Genomic DNA, 16,603 nt, shown 5'->3' with positions numbered 1-16,603 from the left:
TACATTACTGGCTTTAGATGGTAGCTGTCTATGTATTTAGACAGTGCGACAGCTAACAACAGTAGGTTTATGGAACAGAGACAAGCTATATCATTGCCTAAAAAGCAGGTCATTTATTCTTCTTAAGGAGTGCAAACTGTATGATAAGGGGACAACAGGAAGTTGAATGTTGTGCACTCTCAATCATGTTTTGCACTATGGGGTTAGTGGCAATACTTTCTCTTTCCTGTAACTGTCTCTGTGTGTTTTCCCTCTATTGAGAAATTCAAAATGACCAGATTGACCCTGCATGATTTCTCTTTCACTTTCACAATGAATACACTTTTTTTGCCTCTGGTGGCTGATAGTTTGACCTATCTGGCATTTCAACTGGGTGAATTGAGATGAATGCACTCAGAGAGTTTAATTGTCTAATCATGACTGTAAAAATGAATTTGTATCTGATTCATATAGGCTATTTTTTAAAGCGGATATAACTTTTTCAGTGTTAAAATACATTCTTTTATCCCTTCTTAATATGCAGAGACAGCTAAAAGTAAGCCATGCATAGATGCAATTTTCTCAAAAACCTGCTTAGATCTGCCCCAGCAACATTATTCAATCAGTGGCATAAGTTGAGGGTGGGACTATCCGACAGTTTGAACAACAGCAGACGGTATATAGAAAATATAGTTTATTTTTGCAATTCTGTTCAGTTGCGCTTGTGTTGCAGAAATGACATAGGCCTACTTCAGGAGAAGTTCACTCAAAAATGAAAATTCTGTCATAATTTACTCGACATTAACCTCGGCCACTGTGTCTAGTGGTGTTCCGAAGTAACTAGCCACTCAGCATTTTAACTAGCCAAATCCCCCACCTCACAAAAACTGTTACTGCATACATTTGAGTTGAAATAACCCGATCTCACGAAAAGTTGTATATAATTTACGAGTTGGCTATTTCGTATGGTCACATACGATGCTGTTCGCATAAACTCGTACGACTTCATGACGTGCAAATTACCGCATGCGGTGTTAATGACATACTATTATGCCCTAACCCAAACCCCTTATCTAAACGTAACCAATCAGTAGTAGAGTGTTTAAACATGATAGGAAGCTGTTGTGTTATAGAAGCAAGTAATTGTTGCGTATAAAATGGAAACGACGTCCAGCGACATCATTGGCTGTAGTGAAAGACATAGGGGTTCAAATGAGTGCAGTCACACTATATTATACGAATTAGCCAAATTTTGAAAAGTTGTACGAATCCTGACGATTTCGCAGTGAGAGTATGTTGGTTGAAATGAGATTTAGTGGCTGCCCCCCTTTTGTGCACACCACTGATGAGTTGAACAGTACACAAGCCTAATGATTTAAGTCACCTTATAGAATATCTGAAGGCAAACATGGCCAGTAACGAACAGGAGGAAAACTCTGTCAATAATTTGTCCATCATTTTTGGTCTCGAGTGATTGAGTGAAACCCGACTGACTCGCAAATTCCACTCTGCACTATCCCAGAGCTCTCTGAAGCACGCTAATGTTCTTGTGAAACCATGTAGATGCACATGTCACAAATGAGAAGCATATTTAGTGCTCATGAAGTGCTGAACGCGAGATAAATACACTTAAAATTTGCTTTGGTGGCCGACATTCATAGAATTTTATCTTCGTAAGAGTGACGGAATTACCCACCACTGCCGATTTCTTCACACATTTGCCAGGTGGGTGGTTGTTCATGTAAAGCCCCGCCCTCATGTCATCCCAAACCTGCATGACTTTCTTTCTTCCATGAAACAGAAGTGGAATTTTATAAACTGCTGATCACTTTTTTTCCATGCTATTACAACGTTTTACTTTTGAAAAAGGATACAAATGCAAATCCAGCATGAAAGGATCATAAAAGTTGTCTGTGTGATTAAAGTGCAATATTTCAAGTCGCCTGAAGCCACACAGTAGCTATTAGTGAGAAACACCAAAACTTGAAGCTTCGGAAATGCAATGAGAATATACAGTATTTTCTCAGGACTGGAATGGGGAAATTGCTGACTGTATCTCCCTTCCCAAAGTATCAAATGCAATTTCCCTCAAGGCGTGGATTTGAAACCAGTTTGTTCAATTGTTCTGGTCAAGACAAAAATTCATGCTGTTTATTATACAGTAAGTTCAATGAAAAATAATCGCAGAGGGAGATGAACCACTGAGAAAATAAATAGCTGAATCTTATACTACAGGAAACAGATTTTGAACTTAAACAAACAGGAATATGATACGACTAAGCCTCTTGTCCTGTAAAAACAGCCATTACACCACAAAAGAGGGCACATGCATTAGCGTCTCTTCCACCAGCAATTGCTGTTGTGTTCAGTCGTCCGGTCCTGGTGGCACTTAAAGGGATAGTTCACCCAAAAATGAAAATCCTCATCAAATTCTCATGCCATCTCAGATGTGTGACTTTCATTCTTCTGCAGTAAACAAATTAATATTTTTAGAAGAATATCTCATCACTGTAGGTTAATACAATGTAAGTAAATGTTGGACAGAACTTTGAAGCTCCAAAAAGCATATAAAGGCAGCATAAAAGTAATCCAGTAATTAAATCCATATCTTCAGATGCGATATGATAGGTGTGGGTAAGAAACTGATCAATATTTAAGTAATTTTTTTTTTTTTACTATAAATATCCTCCCTGCCCAGTAGGTGGCAATATGCACAAAGAATGTGAATCGCCAAAAACAAAAGAAGAAGAATGTGAAAGTGAAAGTGGAGATTTACAGTAATAAAAAATTTAAATATTTATCTGTTTCTCCCACGCACATATATCACTTCTGAAGACATGGATTAAACCACTGGAGTCATATGGATAACGTTTATGCTACCTTTATGTGCTTTTTAGATCTTCAGAGTTGTGGCCACCATTCAATTGCATTGTATGGACCTACAGATCTGAGATATTTTTCAAAAAATCTTTGTTTGTGTTCTGTGCCCTTCAAATCTCACATTTAACTAGTTTAAACAGTTTGTGCTCCCCAGAGATCTGAACCATGCATAATCTGTCTACATTGGTATACAGTACATTCTAACCACAATTATCACTTTTTGTTTATTATTAAATTAGGCCCAATTTGTCTACATCACTACCTTAAAGTGGTAGAAATATTAATATTCTCATGCCCTCAAGTAACACAACCCTTCAGTTGCCATATGTGCTTAAAGTACATGTACATCTAGATTTTCTGGCTTATTAGTTGCTTTTATCAGCACTAACTTGCACATTTAGTTCTGGATGGTATATGTTCCTCTGTACACCAGCATTTTATACACAAATATTATATTATATTGGTCTGTCATCAATACAAAACTGATACAATTTACATGTTCACAGGATATATTTATGCATATGGTTGTTTTTGCTATGCAAGTATTCCAAGCATTATGACTGTATCTTTACTCTCAAATCTTTCTCATAAGTTCACATTATAACCTCTCTGTTTTTCTTTTTTCTTGCAGAGTTCTCCCTTAGTAAGTGTAAACAGCACAGCTAAAGGTAAGAACATACAGCATATATAATCTCATATGCATCAATGCATACGGTTCTTTTTCTTGTCACCAATTAAACTAGCCTAATTGTCTTTTGCTTTCTTTGTTTATTTTGAGAGGGTATAATTTGGCGAATTTAGAGCAAGTAAGGCCCTGTAAGCCAGTAATCATAAGCTGGTTGCATCAGAGTTTTTTCCCCCATCTTTTTGTCATTCTTACATTTTTATGTTGTAATGAGGAGAAGCTACATATGAGAAATGTACTTTTCTACATTCTAGTAGAACCTGCTTTTACTTGCCATCTGTATTTTATTTTTCAACGATAAATTGAATTAAATTATATTGAGGAAAACTGAAGCAAAATTATTAGTGAGTATAAATGGGATTATAAAGTTGTAATTGGTATTAAAATGGTAATAATTCCTCTGCTTGGCTGCTCCGTGTGATTCAAAGGTTATTGTGTTCCTTTGATTGTTTTTTTTAGTTCCCTTTTTCTCTCTTTCACATAATCATTTTTGCTGTCTCTTTCGATTTTCTTTTCGGTTTGAGTGTTGGTGAACGTCAGTTCCCATAGTAAATTCTGTGAGAAGTTCAGAAATGACAGGATACACAGCAAGGATTTTTTGTTTGTTTGTTTGTTTGTTTGTTTGTTTGTTTTAGTTTCCTTTCCTAGATATATTAAAAACAATCGGAAAATAACAGTTAATGCATTTTATATTATTATATAATTTAATACATTTCATTGTATTATGATTACACTTTATGCAGCATTAAATGATCATTTAATATCGGCTACTTTTAAGATTAATTTATTTGTTTATTAATCAACAATTAAAAATAATCATAAATAAATGCATAAAATAAATAAATGAACTAGTAAATAAATTAAATGAATAAATAAATTACACTGAATTTTGTGGACGGCCACATAGTTGGTAGCAACAAAGGTATCAACAAACCGGCCATAGGCTTTATTGAAGTCTTGGCCCATCATCCTCGTTTCCTCTTCCTCTCTGACACAAAAAGGCGCTCTCGCCACACCACAACTTTGTGCAAAATTGACCGTTATCACTTTGGGGTGCAACGAACAGAACTCTGCTTGATTGATGAATGTTCCTAAAGTACAGCTTCCAGCCTCCTACCTTGCACTCCACTGGCTACATGGTGAACCAATAATATTCAATCTGTGCTTGAGAAATATTGAAGTCTTTATGTAAAACGCATTGCAGCTGCACAGCAGACAGCTTCGCGCTCGCGCGTTCAGAGCCCGCCAAGATGGGCGTGGCTAGGGCTATATATTAGGCGCCCCGTCATGAGAGTTCTTTAGGTTCAATCGACTGAAGCGAACTGACCAAGCACAAGCACGGCAGCTTACGCAATACTCGTTCCCTCCTCTCAGGGAACCGAGGTTACGTTAGTAACCGAGTCGTTCCCTCTCGAGAGGTCTCTCCTATTGCATAAGTAGCTTACGCTATGGGAATACCATGCAAAACACTGTGCGTACTGACTTCGCTCTATAAAGCCAGAGGCAGATGCCTGAGCCTTAAAGCAAAGTGATTATTCAACGAGCCGGCCAACGACGGCCAACGGCCAACGGCGAGCTATATAATGGGATAATACAGAGCGCCTTTGCCCCAAGGTGGCCCATGGTGGGGCGCTCATTGTAAAAACACAAGCACATATCTTATGTACTGATTTTTTCTACTTACTGCTATGCATAAAAAACCCTCTAAGTCAGTCAGAGACGGACCTTATAAGGGAGGAGATAATGCTCAGCAAATACATACTCCAGTTCATACTACAGTCAGGCTGATAGAATGTTGGAATGCCATGAGGGGACCTGTAGGTTATAAAACCTGATAAATGTCGAAGGCGAGGCCCAAATATCTTCAATGGGTATCCCCGTAGAGTGAGCTCTGACGCCTAAGGGGCATTGAAGGCTTCATAAGCCAGTGCTATAGCATCCACTATCCAGCGCGATATTCTTTGCTTTGAAACTGCGAGACCTTTAGTGCGGCCGCCAAAGCATACGAATAATTGTTCCGTCTGTCTGAACGGGGCAGAACGTTCCAAATATGCTCTGAGCGCCCTGACCGGGCAGAGTAAATTAGCGTCGCTTTCATCTGCTGGAGACGATAGCGCTGCCAGAGATATAACCTGTACTCTGAAGGGTGTGGAGAGCACTTTAGGAATATACGCGTGCTTTGGCCTAAGGACAACTCTGCAGTCGTTAGGTCCAAATTCCAGGCAAGCAGCGCTTGATGACAGCGCGTGCAGGTCGCCCGCTCTCTTGACTGAGGTGAGCGCCAGCAAGAGCGCAGTTTTGAGCGAGAGCTGTTTAAGGTGCACGGTTCGGAGAGGTTTGAACGGGGCACTCTTGAGTGCGTCCAGGACCGTGGCCAGGTCCCAGATCGGCACCGAGGGGGGGCGAGGAGGGTTCATCCTCCTAGCGCCTCTTAGGAAATGAATGATTAGGTCGTTTTTCCCTAATGAGCGTCCCTTGTCAGGATTGTGTGATGCCGCTATGGCAGCCACATAGACTTTGAGCGTGGAGGGTGTGCGGCCCGCCTCCAGCAGCTCTTGCAAGAAGGCGAGTACACTTGGTATCTCGCATGATTTGGGGTTCAAGCTCTTGGTATCACACCAGTCACTGAACACTTTCCACTTCTGGGCATATAAGCGCCTTGTAGAGGGCGCTCGCGCCTCAGACTGATGACCTGAGGTAGCATCGCGATCGGGGGAAAAGCATACAAGGGGCGGTTCGGCCAGACTTGGGTGAGCGCGTCCATGCTTTTTGAGAAGAAAAGAGGGCAGTGCGCATTTTCCCTGGAGGCGAAGAGGTCGACCTCTGCCTCGCCAAAGGTTTGCCATAACCACTGAGCCGTCAGGGGATGGAGAGACCATTCCCCTGGGAGAACTTTGTCTCTGGACAGCATGTCCGCTCCCTGGTTCAGGACGCCTGGCACATGCGCTGCTCTCAGCGAGCGCAGGTTGTGCTGTGACCATAAGATGAGCTCCCTGGCCATAGAGTGCAGGGAGCTCGACCTGAGTCCACCCTGGCGATTTATATACGATACTACCGTCATGTTGTCCGTTCGGACCAGGACGTGTTCTTTTTTCAGGTACGGAAGCAGGGCTCTGAGAGCCAAGGCGACCGCTTTCATTTCCAGACAGTTTATATGTAGGCACTTTTCCGGGTTTGACCAAAAGCCGGAGACAGGCCTGCCCTCGTAAAGGGCCCACCATCCTATTTTGGAGGCATCTGTCGTGATCATTTTTCTCCGTGTGTTCACGCCCAGACTCACGCCGGTTTGATACCAGTCGACGGCTTTCCAGGGCGTCAGGGCTTTTATACAGCCGTGATTCGCTCTGATTAAAAAGTGGCCCGAGCGCCACGCTTGAGTGGGGACACGGCTCTTGAGCCAGCGTTGGAGAGGACGCATGTGCAACAATCCTAGCTGGAGTACAGCTGATGCCGAGGCCATGAGACCGAGCATCCTTTGAAATCGTTTGACGGGGGCGTGCGCGCCCGCTCTGAATGATGTTGCAAGGCGCTGAATAGCGAGCGAGAGCTCTGATGAGAGGCGCACCGTCATCTGCACTGAGTCTAGCACTATTCCCAGAAAAGAGATATTTTGGCTGGGGGATAGCACGCTCTTTGCAAAATTGATTCTCAGACCCAGGCATTCTAGATGGCTGATAATCCAAGATCTGTGCGTTGTTAACTGACTCTCTGATTGTGCTATGATTAGCCAGTCGTCGAGGTAATTCAGTATTCGCACTCCCGCTGTCTCAGGGGAAAGTGCTGCATCCATACATTTCGTGAATGTACGGGGGCCAATGATAGGTCGAATGGTAGTACTGTGTACTGGTATGACTGTCCCTCGAGCTGAATCTCAGAAAAGGCCTGTGATGAGGCGCTATCGGAATGTGAAAGTAAGCGTCTTTCAAATCCACTGATAGAAACCAATCCCTGGGGCTGAACTTGCGCGAGGATATGTTTGGTCGTTAACATTCTGAACGAGCGAATCATTAAAGCTTTGTTCAGATGTCTGAGATCTAGGATGGGGCGGAGGCCACCGTCCTTTTCGGACGAGAAAATAGCGGCTGTAAAAACCCGCCTCGCTCATAGAGGGAGGGACAGTTTCTATAGCGCCCTTCTCTATCAGTTTGAGCACCTCGGTGCGTAGAACATGTGAAACATCTTTCCTCACTTTCGTCTCGACCACCACTGAAAAGCGAACTGAAGCGAGTAACCGTGTTTTATTATGTTCAAAACCCATTTCGGTATGTCTGGGATTTTTTCCCAGGCTTTTGCTCGCACAGATATGGGCTGAATGCGTGTCGCAGTGACGTTTGGGCCCCACCGGCGAATCGCCTTGTGCTAACACTGAGCTTACAGCTCTCAGAAGCGCGGGCGCGCGCTGAGCAGCTTTGTTGAGTGCCGAGTGCAGGGGTGCGTGTGAGATTACAGGCACGCGTGCTATCTCCGTAATGCTCGCAGCATGAGCTGGAGAAATGTATTGACAGTGTTTACGGGTGGGGGTGCATACATTGTAATAGGCACGCGCGCCACTTTCATAAAGCTTCCCGCTCTTAGCGGGGAGTTTCTTGGCTCGCGCGTCGCATCTGTGATGCTCGCGGCATGAGCCAGAGAACTGTTTGAAACTGTATGGGCAGCGCTTATGGGTGGGGGTGCATATACTGTAGTAGGCACGCGCGCCACTTTCATAAATCCTCCCGCTCGCGGCGGGGGGTTTCTGGCCATGCATACAGTGTTTGTGTGTAGCGGTGCATGCATGACAGCAGGCACGCGCGCTACCTTTATAGTATTTCCCGCTTTTACTGGGGAAGTGTTTATAACTGTGGGAACAGTGCTTGTGTGTAATGGTGCATACATGACAATAGGCACACGATCTACATTTATGGGGCGTCCAGCTGGAGCTGGGGAAGTATTCGGCACTGTTTGGACAGTATTGATATGTGGGAATGCGCACTTTAGTGTGGACACGTGACCCCTTAGTGACACAAGCAGAAAATGACTCTTTTTGTGATTTTTGTGTGTCGCCGTTAAAACGGCGTTTCATTGCAGGTGAGCGAGTTCTGTGACTGGCCCATTGACTGATGTACAGACATTTCCAGCCGCCTGTAAGGGGACTGGGTAATGTTTTACACGTTTTGGCTCACTGCTGCTGCTGAGGCGTCTCTGGCGGCTCTGTGATGAGCTGGAGCACTTGGGCAGGAAGTGACGCATAGCCTGCGAATCCTTCCGAGCTTCAGTGAAGCATTCCGCGAACTCTCTTACGGCCGGTCCGAACAGGCCGCTTGGAGTGATAGGCGCGTCGAGGAATGGCGCCTTATCCGCGTCCTTCATCTCCGTTAGCGTCAGCCACAGATGGCGCTCAAGGACAGTCATGTTAGCCATGGCCCGGCCAATGGATTGGGCGGTGGCCTTTTTGGCTCGCAGGGCTACATCAGTGGCGCTGCGCAGGTCCTTGAAAACCTCAGGTTCAGGTCCAGACTCGTCCATGGTGCGGAGAATTTTGGCCTGATAAACTTGCAGAACAGCCATGGAATGAAGCGCTGACGCAGCTTGGCCAGCGGCGGCGTATGCGCGACCGGCGAGAGCTGAGGTAGATCGGCAGGGCTTCGAGGGATGAGAAGCTTTGGCTTTCCATCCAGCGGTGGAGGGTGGGCACAGATGGTTGGCCACAGCCTCCTCGAGGGGCGGTGCCCGTGCTCGTGTCCGCTAATGTCGACGGCGCGGGGTCGAAGGCCGAGCCTGGCCAGTCGTTGGATGCAGCGTCAATGGAAAGGCTGTCATCCTTTTCACCGTCGTCCCCTGACATGCCGAACGAGACGAGACCCACCGCTCTGTTGGAGGGGTGCTGGTCCGCCTGCGTGAAATGGACTGGCGGCGGGGAGTTCTCGGGTAGTGGTGAAGCTGCGTGCCGCGTGCTCTGGCGGCCTCTGTGAGCGGCACTTTTCTTGCGCGGCTCGAACAGAGGGGACGGCAGCACGGTGGTAGCAGGCTCGTTCGCGGCGAAGGCGGCGAAGCAAGCGCGCAGCTCGGTGAGGCCCAGGGAGTCACATTCGGGGCATCCGCCTCGAGTGAGAGCAGCTTCTGCGTGGTCAGGTCCCAGGCAGCGAGTGCAGATAATGTGACGGTCCCCGTCAGGAAGAAGGCCTCTGCACGAGGCGCAGGTGGAAGGCATTTGGAACAACGCCTCGAAAATGCTCTTTTACTAAAATACAAAAAGCGTCGCAGAGGCGAACACTTGCAAAGTAGCTTAGCAAAAGGATATCAGGGTGATACGCGCCGGATGGCGTAGCAGAAGGCTTTGAAGGCGGCTGAAGGCGCCGGCGTCCTCGTAGCAGTCCTGCTGTAGGCTTGTCGACGGCGGGCGAAAAGACTCCAATAATCCGGAGGATCCAGCGAAGAGAAGATCTTTGCTGAAGGAGATTAAATCTAAAGAACTCTCATGACGGGGCGCCTAATATATAGCCCTAGCCACGCCCATCTTGGCGGGCTCTGAGCGTGCGAGCGTTCAGAGTCGCCCCGCCATTGGTTCGAGCAAGTTGCCGCAGCACAGCCAATGACCGAGCTGCCTCGCTCATTGCTGTCTGCTGTGCAGCTGCAATGCGTTTTACATAAAGACTTCAATATTTCTCGAGAAACCGAGTTTTCCCATAGCGTAAGCTACTTACGCAATAGGAGAGACCTCTCGAGAGGGAACTACATTTAATTAGCCTAAGTAGCTAATTAGGTTGAACATTTATATGTAAATATTTTCTAGCAAGATAAATAATAATATTTCTAAAGTTACACACAAATATAATGGAGTTACAATGATGAGCGAGAATACACTGTCACATTTCTGCACTTCACATACTGATTACGGACAGCAACTTTCTTAAGGAGCACTTAAAGAGAGTCCTCACACGTTCGTGTTAAGTGTAGTTTTAGGAAATGCACATAAAAATAACTAACCTTTGTAAAATCAAGTCATATACTCTATAGAGTATGTCATAACAACATAAGCAATACTATGATAATAAAAGTATACTATTGTAAACTTGTTCTCAAAATATTGTTTGATCCAGAGTTTAAGGTTTAGACTCTTACTTGTTACTATGACTGAAAATGTGAGTTAAGTCTAATGAGGCACATTATTATTAATAAGAATGCTGAGAGTGTGGATGGTGTGGCAGATATCACAATACTACACTGAAGAAAATAAAGTCAACTGAAAAAAGATATATATATTTGATTCTTGTGGTAACATTTAAATTAACTGGTTTTATTCAAGTCAGATATTATTAAGCATTACTGAATCAGTCTGAATACATACATTTACACCAACAAATCTAATGTTAATGTTAATCAAGTAAAAATAGCTTATTGTACATTACCACTTTGTGTAGTGTAGACTCATCATGTGCCTTAACACTATGAGCAGCTTTCAGTATCTTGAAAATGCATGTCTTATTCAAATGATTAACTAGCATTTATATACAGTATGTATATATATATATATATATATATATATATATATATAAACAACTGGTTGGTTCATAGTTAGCTAAATTATTATTCACACTGTAAAAAGTGGTTAGCTGCAACTTTTACCTTAAAAGAATAGTTCACCCAAAAATTAAAATTCTCTCATCATTTACTCACCCTCATGCCATACCAAATGTGTATGATGGCTGAACACAAACAAAGATTTTTAGAAGAATATTTCAGCTCTGTAGATCCATACAATGCAAGTGAATGGTGGCCAGAACTTTGAAGGTCCAAAAAGCACATAAAGGCTGCATAAAATTCATCCATAAAACTCCAGTGGTTAAATGCATGTTTTCAGAAGCAATATGATAGGTGTGGGTGAGAAACAGATCAATATTTGCATCCTTTTTTAGAATACATTCTCCTTCCTGCCCAGTAGGTGGCGTTATATGTGAATCACCAAAAACAAAAGAACAAGAATGGGAAAGTGAAAGTGGAGATTGATAGTAAAAAAAAAAGGACTTAAATATCCATCTGTTTCTCAACGACACCTTTTTGACCAGTATATTTAGATTTTGCAACATTAAACACATTTTTAAGTTAACATTTGTTTTTTCATAAGTAGTTTGTATTCATGCTCACTAAAAAGTAATAGACTCGCCAATATTCTTCTGGCTGTGTTGCAGTGATGCTGTTTCAGGAGGTTTGGGGCAAAAGCTTCTGTCGCACTATAGAGAAGCTAGTGGATGTCGTTCAGGAGTACCCTGGGGAGGTGGAGCACATTTTTAGCCCCGCCTGCGTGCCATTGGTCCGCTGCGCTGGTTGCTGTGGCGATGAAAACCTAGAGTGTCACCCTACACTGACTTCCAATACCACCATGCAAGTAAGGATTTTCACTTCAACAAGTTCAAACAACACCTACTGATTCAAAAACAGTCCAAAGGATCTTAACGAAATGAATGCATTCTCATATTCTTTTTTTTTTTTTTTAAATGGTGGGCCATATTAAAACTATTTTCTACAGTTTTTTGAAAGCGTAGACAAAGGATAAGTTGTATTTAACATGGGATTTCCTTTTGAATGCATTCTAAAGTTAGCAGGTGCTAAAGCTAGTGCTAAACATTTTGTAAACAGTACAAATCCATAATGTTTTTGTATGTGAATCCCTGGGCACTGGCCCCATTGGCCCGGTTGGTAATCTGTCCCTGCTAACATGCAATCCTGTAACATTCGACCCTGAAACATTTATAATGTAACTTTCATCTAAAGATATTAAAAATGCACATCCTTTGTTGATTGTTGGTCATATTGACCTGACCTATTAATGTTATGACTTTTTCAGCTTTTAAAGATTAAGCCAGCAGAGCAGGGCCAGGAATATGTGGATATGACCTTTGTGGAGCACAAAGCCTGTGAATGTAGGTAAGGAAAACACAATTCAGTATGTTTATGTAACCGAATATGTTTTGTGATGTTATAGAGCTTGGTATTCTTATTATAATGTATGTTTAATTATTTAATATAAATGTTTCATTGAAAAATATTTTTTCTGGGTTTACTGAATTATTTCTCTTGATTTCTCTTGATTTCATCACTTTGTAACACCAAGACTAAGAAAGCCGACAACAAAGCATGACAGGTAACAAGCTGCAGAGCACTTACACAATTTCAATTTGGATAGAGAAATTTGATTATAGTGATTACTGTGTTTGTTCATTTCAATATAGATGGAAACCCAGAAATCGAGGGAGAAAAAGGAAGGAGAAACAAAGAGTGAAAGATTGTGACACGTAAGTTAAATGTGATGAAATGATTGTACTGTACAATTGAAAGGGTAATGTAAAAAAAGGATCTGGCAGAGTGTAAAAGTCAGTATATAGGCAGTTAAAGGTGCACTTAGCAATTTATTTGCTAATTTCTTAACGTTTAAACAGAAATAAATAGTAGTAGTAGAACAGTATTATTGAATAACCTGTTTAAAACCATTCTCTAGTTATATAAGTCTTAGAGAAAAAGCTGCTTCATTCTACATTCATAAGCACTGCCATGTTGACATCATATGACCTGCTAACCCCTTGGAAATGAATCATGGCTGACTGCAAGTAGTGCATTTTTACAGTGACAATGGTAACTAAGAACTTTTGTTTTTACATGCTGATGGCGCTAAGTGGCAGCTAAGAAACCGCTTTTTTTTTGTCTACATAGGCAGCTTCCTTCTATGCTGTAAAAAGTGATAATGTCCAATTGTTACCTTAAAGAACACCTATCATGGTTTTTAAACGTGCCTAATTTTGTTTTAAAGGTCTCATACAATAGATTTACATGCACCCAAGGTCAAAAAACGCTTTAATTTGCACATAATTTAAACCTGGTGTAGTGACGCCGGATGGTGGCTCTGGACCCACTCCGCAGTTCTTTTCGGCAACCGAGCGATGAATTATTATTATAGCGACAAACTTTTCATTAGGCAACGATTCTTTATTTAAGGCTATTCTATTCGCTAGGCTATTGTATTGATATTGGAAGTTCCATTCATGTTTCCCCCTTTTACCCAGTATAAAATTTCACACCGGTGTTGACCCTTGTACCAAGTAAAAATTATAATACCGTACACCGTGGCAACCCTAGTTTCCATGGCAGGACACCATGAAGGAAGACGCTGCTTTCCAGCTAACTGAATTTTGAAGTTTTGTAAAAACCACCTTGACACTCCACACCGCTAGAGGGAAAATATTTTGTGGACTAATGAAACTAAGATTGACTTTTTTGAGAAGAACACACAGCAATGTGTATGGCATAAAAAGGGCACCTCATACCAACATAAAAACATCATCCCAACGGTGAAGTACGTTGTAGGGAGCACCGTGATTTGGGGCTTCTTTGATGCTTCATAGCCTGGACCATTTACCAAGGACATGGAATGTGTTGTTCTGTAAGCTTTAACAGCACACTAACATAGATATGTGCTTTCTTACAGGTGTCAGCCTCCTCGCAGGTAAACACTGACCTGCCGTGATCTCTTCCAGTCACATGCACCCGCCCCCTTCTGTCGACATCATCATCCTCATCACTCTTTTATGGATGCTGCCATTGCTCTGCACCTTAAGATCCCAGATGCAGAGTTGTAATGGTGACGTGGCTTCTCTTTAGCACGTGGGGTGGGGTGGGGTGGGGGGGGGGGGGGGGGGCTTTAGTGATCTACAAAGGAAGAATCTGTTGTGCGGTGACTCATGCTGACATTAGATTCTCACAGCTCTTTTAAGAAGAAACACCAATGGACCAAACCTAAAATCTGAGACTGACCCTTATATATTATTAGTATATTGTAGTATTATTTTTTATAGTAGTAGTAATAGAAGGGGTTGCATTGAATTAGTTGCCAGCTCAACATTTTCCAAGTCTTCCCTTTTATTTATTAAAATCCACTGCAGCAAGTAAACTTGGTTGCATTTCATGATTCATATAAACAAAGTCAATTTTTTATGTGTTTGTAAGTCTAGAAGGAATAACTGAGATAACATACAAAGATTATTTTTGTAACCATGAACTTGTCACTGTAAAGTATGCAAATAAGACATTACTGCTATGCTGAGACTATATTCAACTTTAGTGAAAACTGTGTTAGGTGATGTTTTCATCCTCATAGGAATAGCTCACCCAAAAAATGAAATTTCTGTCATTTACTCGCCCTCATGCCATCTCAGATGTGTATGACTTTCTTTCTTCTGCAGAACACAAACGAAGATTTAAAAAAAAATATTTTAGCTCTGTAGGTCCATACAATGCATGTGAATGGTGGCCAGAACTGTGAAGCTCCAAAAAGCACATAAAGGCAGCATAAAAGTAATCAATACAACTCCAGTGGTTAAATCCATGTCTTCAGAAGCGACATGATAGGTGTGGGTAAGAAACAGATCATTCTTCTTTTGTTTTTGGCGATTCACATTCTTTGTGCATATCACCACCTACTTGGCAGGGAGGATAATTTATAGTAAAAAAGGACTTACATATTGATATATTTCTTACCCACACCTATCATATCACTTCTGAAGTTATAGATTTAACCCGTGGAGTTGAGTGGATTACTTTTATGCTGCCTTTATGTGCTTTTTGGACCTTCAAAGTTCTGGCCACCATTCTCTTGCATTGTATGGACCTACAGAGCTGAAATATTCTTCTAAAAATCTTTGTTTGTGTTCAGCAGAAGAAAGAAAGTCATACACGTCTGGGATAGCATGAGGGTGAATAAATGGTGAGAGAATTTAAATTTTTGGGTGAACTATTCATTTAAAGTATTTGCTTTGTTTGATTCATTTAAAGCTTCTCAATGGTTTAGCCCTTAGATTGAGCTTCAAAGTAGTGGAGTGAGATCCTGACCTCTAGTGGTAACAAGGAAAAAATAACATACACAACCTGCAATACATGCTATTTCAACTTTGAAAAACATTTAATGTTAATGGTGTTAACTGTGCATGGACAAAGACTTAACTCTTAATAGAGCAGTCAAGAGGAACCAAGACAGACATTCAGCTTGATATGACTGAATGTCTGTGCTTTGCGCTTTTCTTTTTCTTTTATACTGTTTTTTGTTTGTTTTTAAATGAAACAACTGAATTTTCCACACTTCGGACTCAGATCTGAAAAGTGCTGGAATTAAACCAAAGAAGCATTATTATCTAAACTGCTGACTGAGTATAGTGCCCTAAACACAAATGCAACTGTCTTCCACCAAAGGGTTATTAGATTCCCACTGTATAAAAAGTTGTCTGTTTTTCAAATATTTTTAATATGTATTATTATTATACAGATTTAAGAGTTCCTTTCTTAATAGGGTGACTGTTGTTTGTTTATTGTTTCTGATTATCATTAAACATATTTTATGAAAGGTTTCGTAATGTAAGTGTGTGTGTGTGAGTGTGTGTGTGTGTGTGTGTGTGTGTGTGTGTGTGTCGCGTGCACATTTTAAATAGAAAGGAACATTCTGCAGGTTATTTTGTATGTACTTTTGATGAGGTCTTTATAAAATGTCACTTATGTGCAACTCTTAATAAAGAGATACATTCAGTAATTCTGTGGTATGATGACACATTATTGTTAACATGATTATTACAAATATGCTCTATAGTATCTAAAGATATATATATATATATATATATATATATATATATATATGTATATATATATATATATATATATATTTATTTTTTTTATAGTAAGTCAGTCAACTGTGTCTCTGTGAGGTTGCTGAATTTATGTAAAAGCACAAAGCATATCAGATATTTATTTAGAGGGAGAATCAATCTGGTCTAGTGACAAGGTCTCATATGTGGTCAATAAAAGGTCAGATTTTTTATAATGTTTTTTCTGTTTCTTAATCACTATTTTATATTTTCAAGTATCCCATAAACACATTTCAATTGGTATGAAAGGTCTTATTTCTGTTGTAATGCAATAAAAGTTTTGGAAATCATGATTATGCCTGTGTTTGCTGGGAGGGCAGTTCAGTGGATTTTGAATAGGATGTTGCATTCAGCTTGCTTCAGGGTATGACCACATGGAATTAGCAATTACATTTTT

At 41.5% G+C, this 16,603-nt stretch overlaps 1 protein-coding gene across 1 annotated transcript in view; it reads left to right on the top strand.

The window, feature by feature from the left end:
* Positions 1–14,179, top strand: part of LOC127657160 (placenta growth factor-like) — a 48,891-nt gene extending 34,712 nt beyond the window's left edge. The window contains exons 2-7 of the mRNA XM_052145833.1: positions 3,491–3,527; positions 11,713–11,909; positions 12,369–12,448; positions 12,636–12,665; positions 12,754–12,816; positions 14,004–14,179. Of these exons, the coding sequence (XP_052001793.1) occupies positions 3,491–3,527; positions 11,713–11,909; positions 12,369–12,448; positions 12,636–12,665; positions 12,754–12,816; positions 14,004–14,025 (429 nt within the window). The 3' untranslated portion in view covers positions 14,026–14,179. The remainder of the gene's footprint in view (positions 1–3,490; positions 3,528–11,712; positions 11,910–12,368; positions 12,449–12,635; positions 12,666–12,753; positions 12,817–14,003) is intronic.
* Positions 14,180–16,603: the final 2,424 nt, after the last annotated feature.

The sequence above is a fragment of the Xyrauchen texanus genome, chromosome 16, assembly GCF_025860055.1.
Source record: "Xyrauchen texanus isolate HMW12.3.18 chromosome 16, RBS_HiC_50CHRs, whole genome shotgun sequence".
Classification (NCBI taxonomy): domain Eukaryota; kingdom Metazoa; phylum Chordata; class Actinopteri; order Cypriniformes; family Catostomidae; genus Xyrauchen; species Xyrauchen texanus.
The sequence above is the reverse complement of the archived record's forward strand: the minus strand, read 5'-3'. Positions and strand labels throughout refer to the sequence as shown.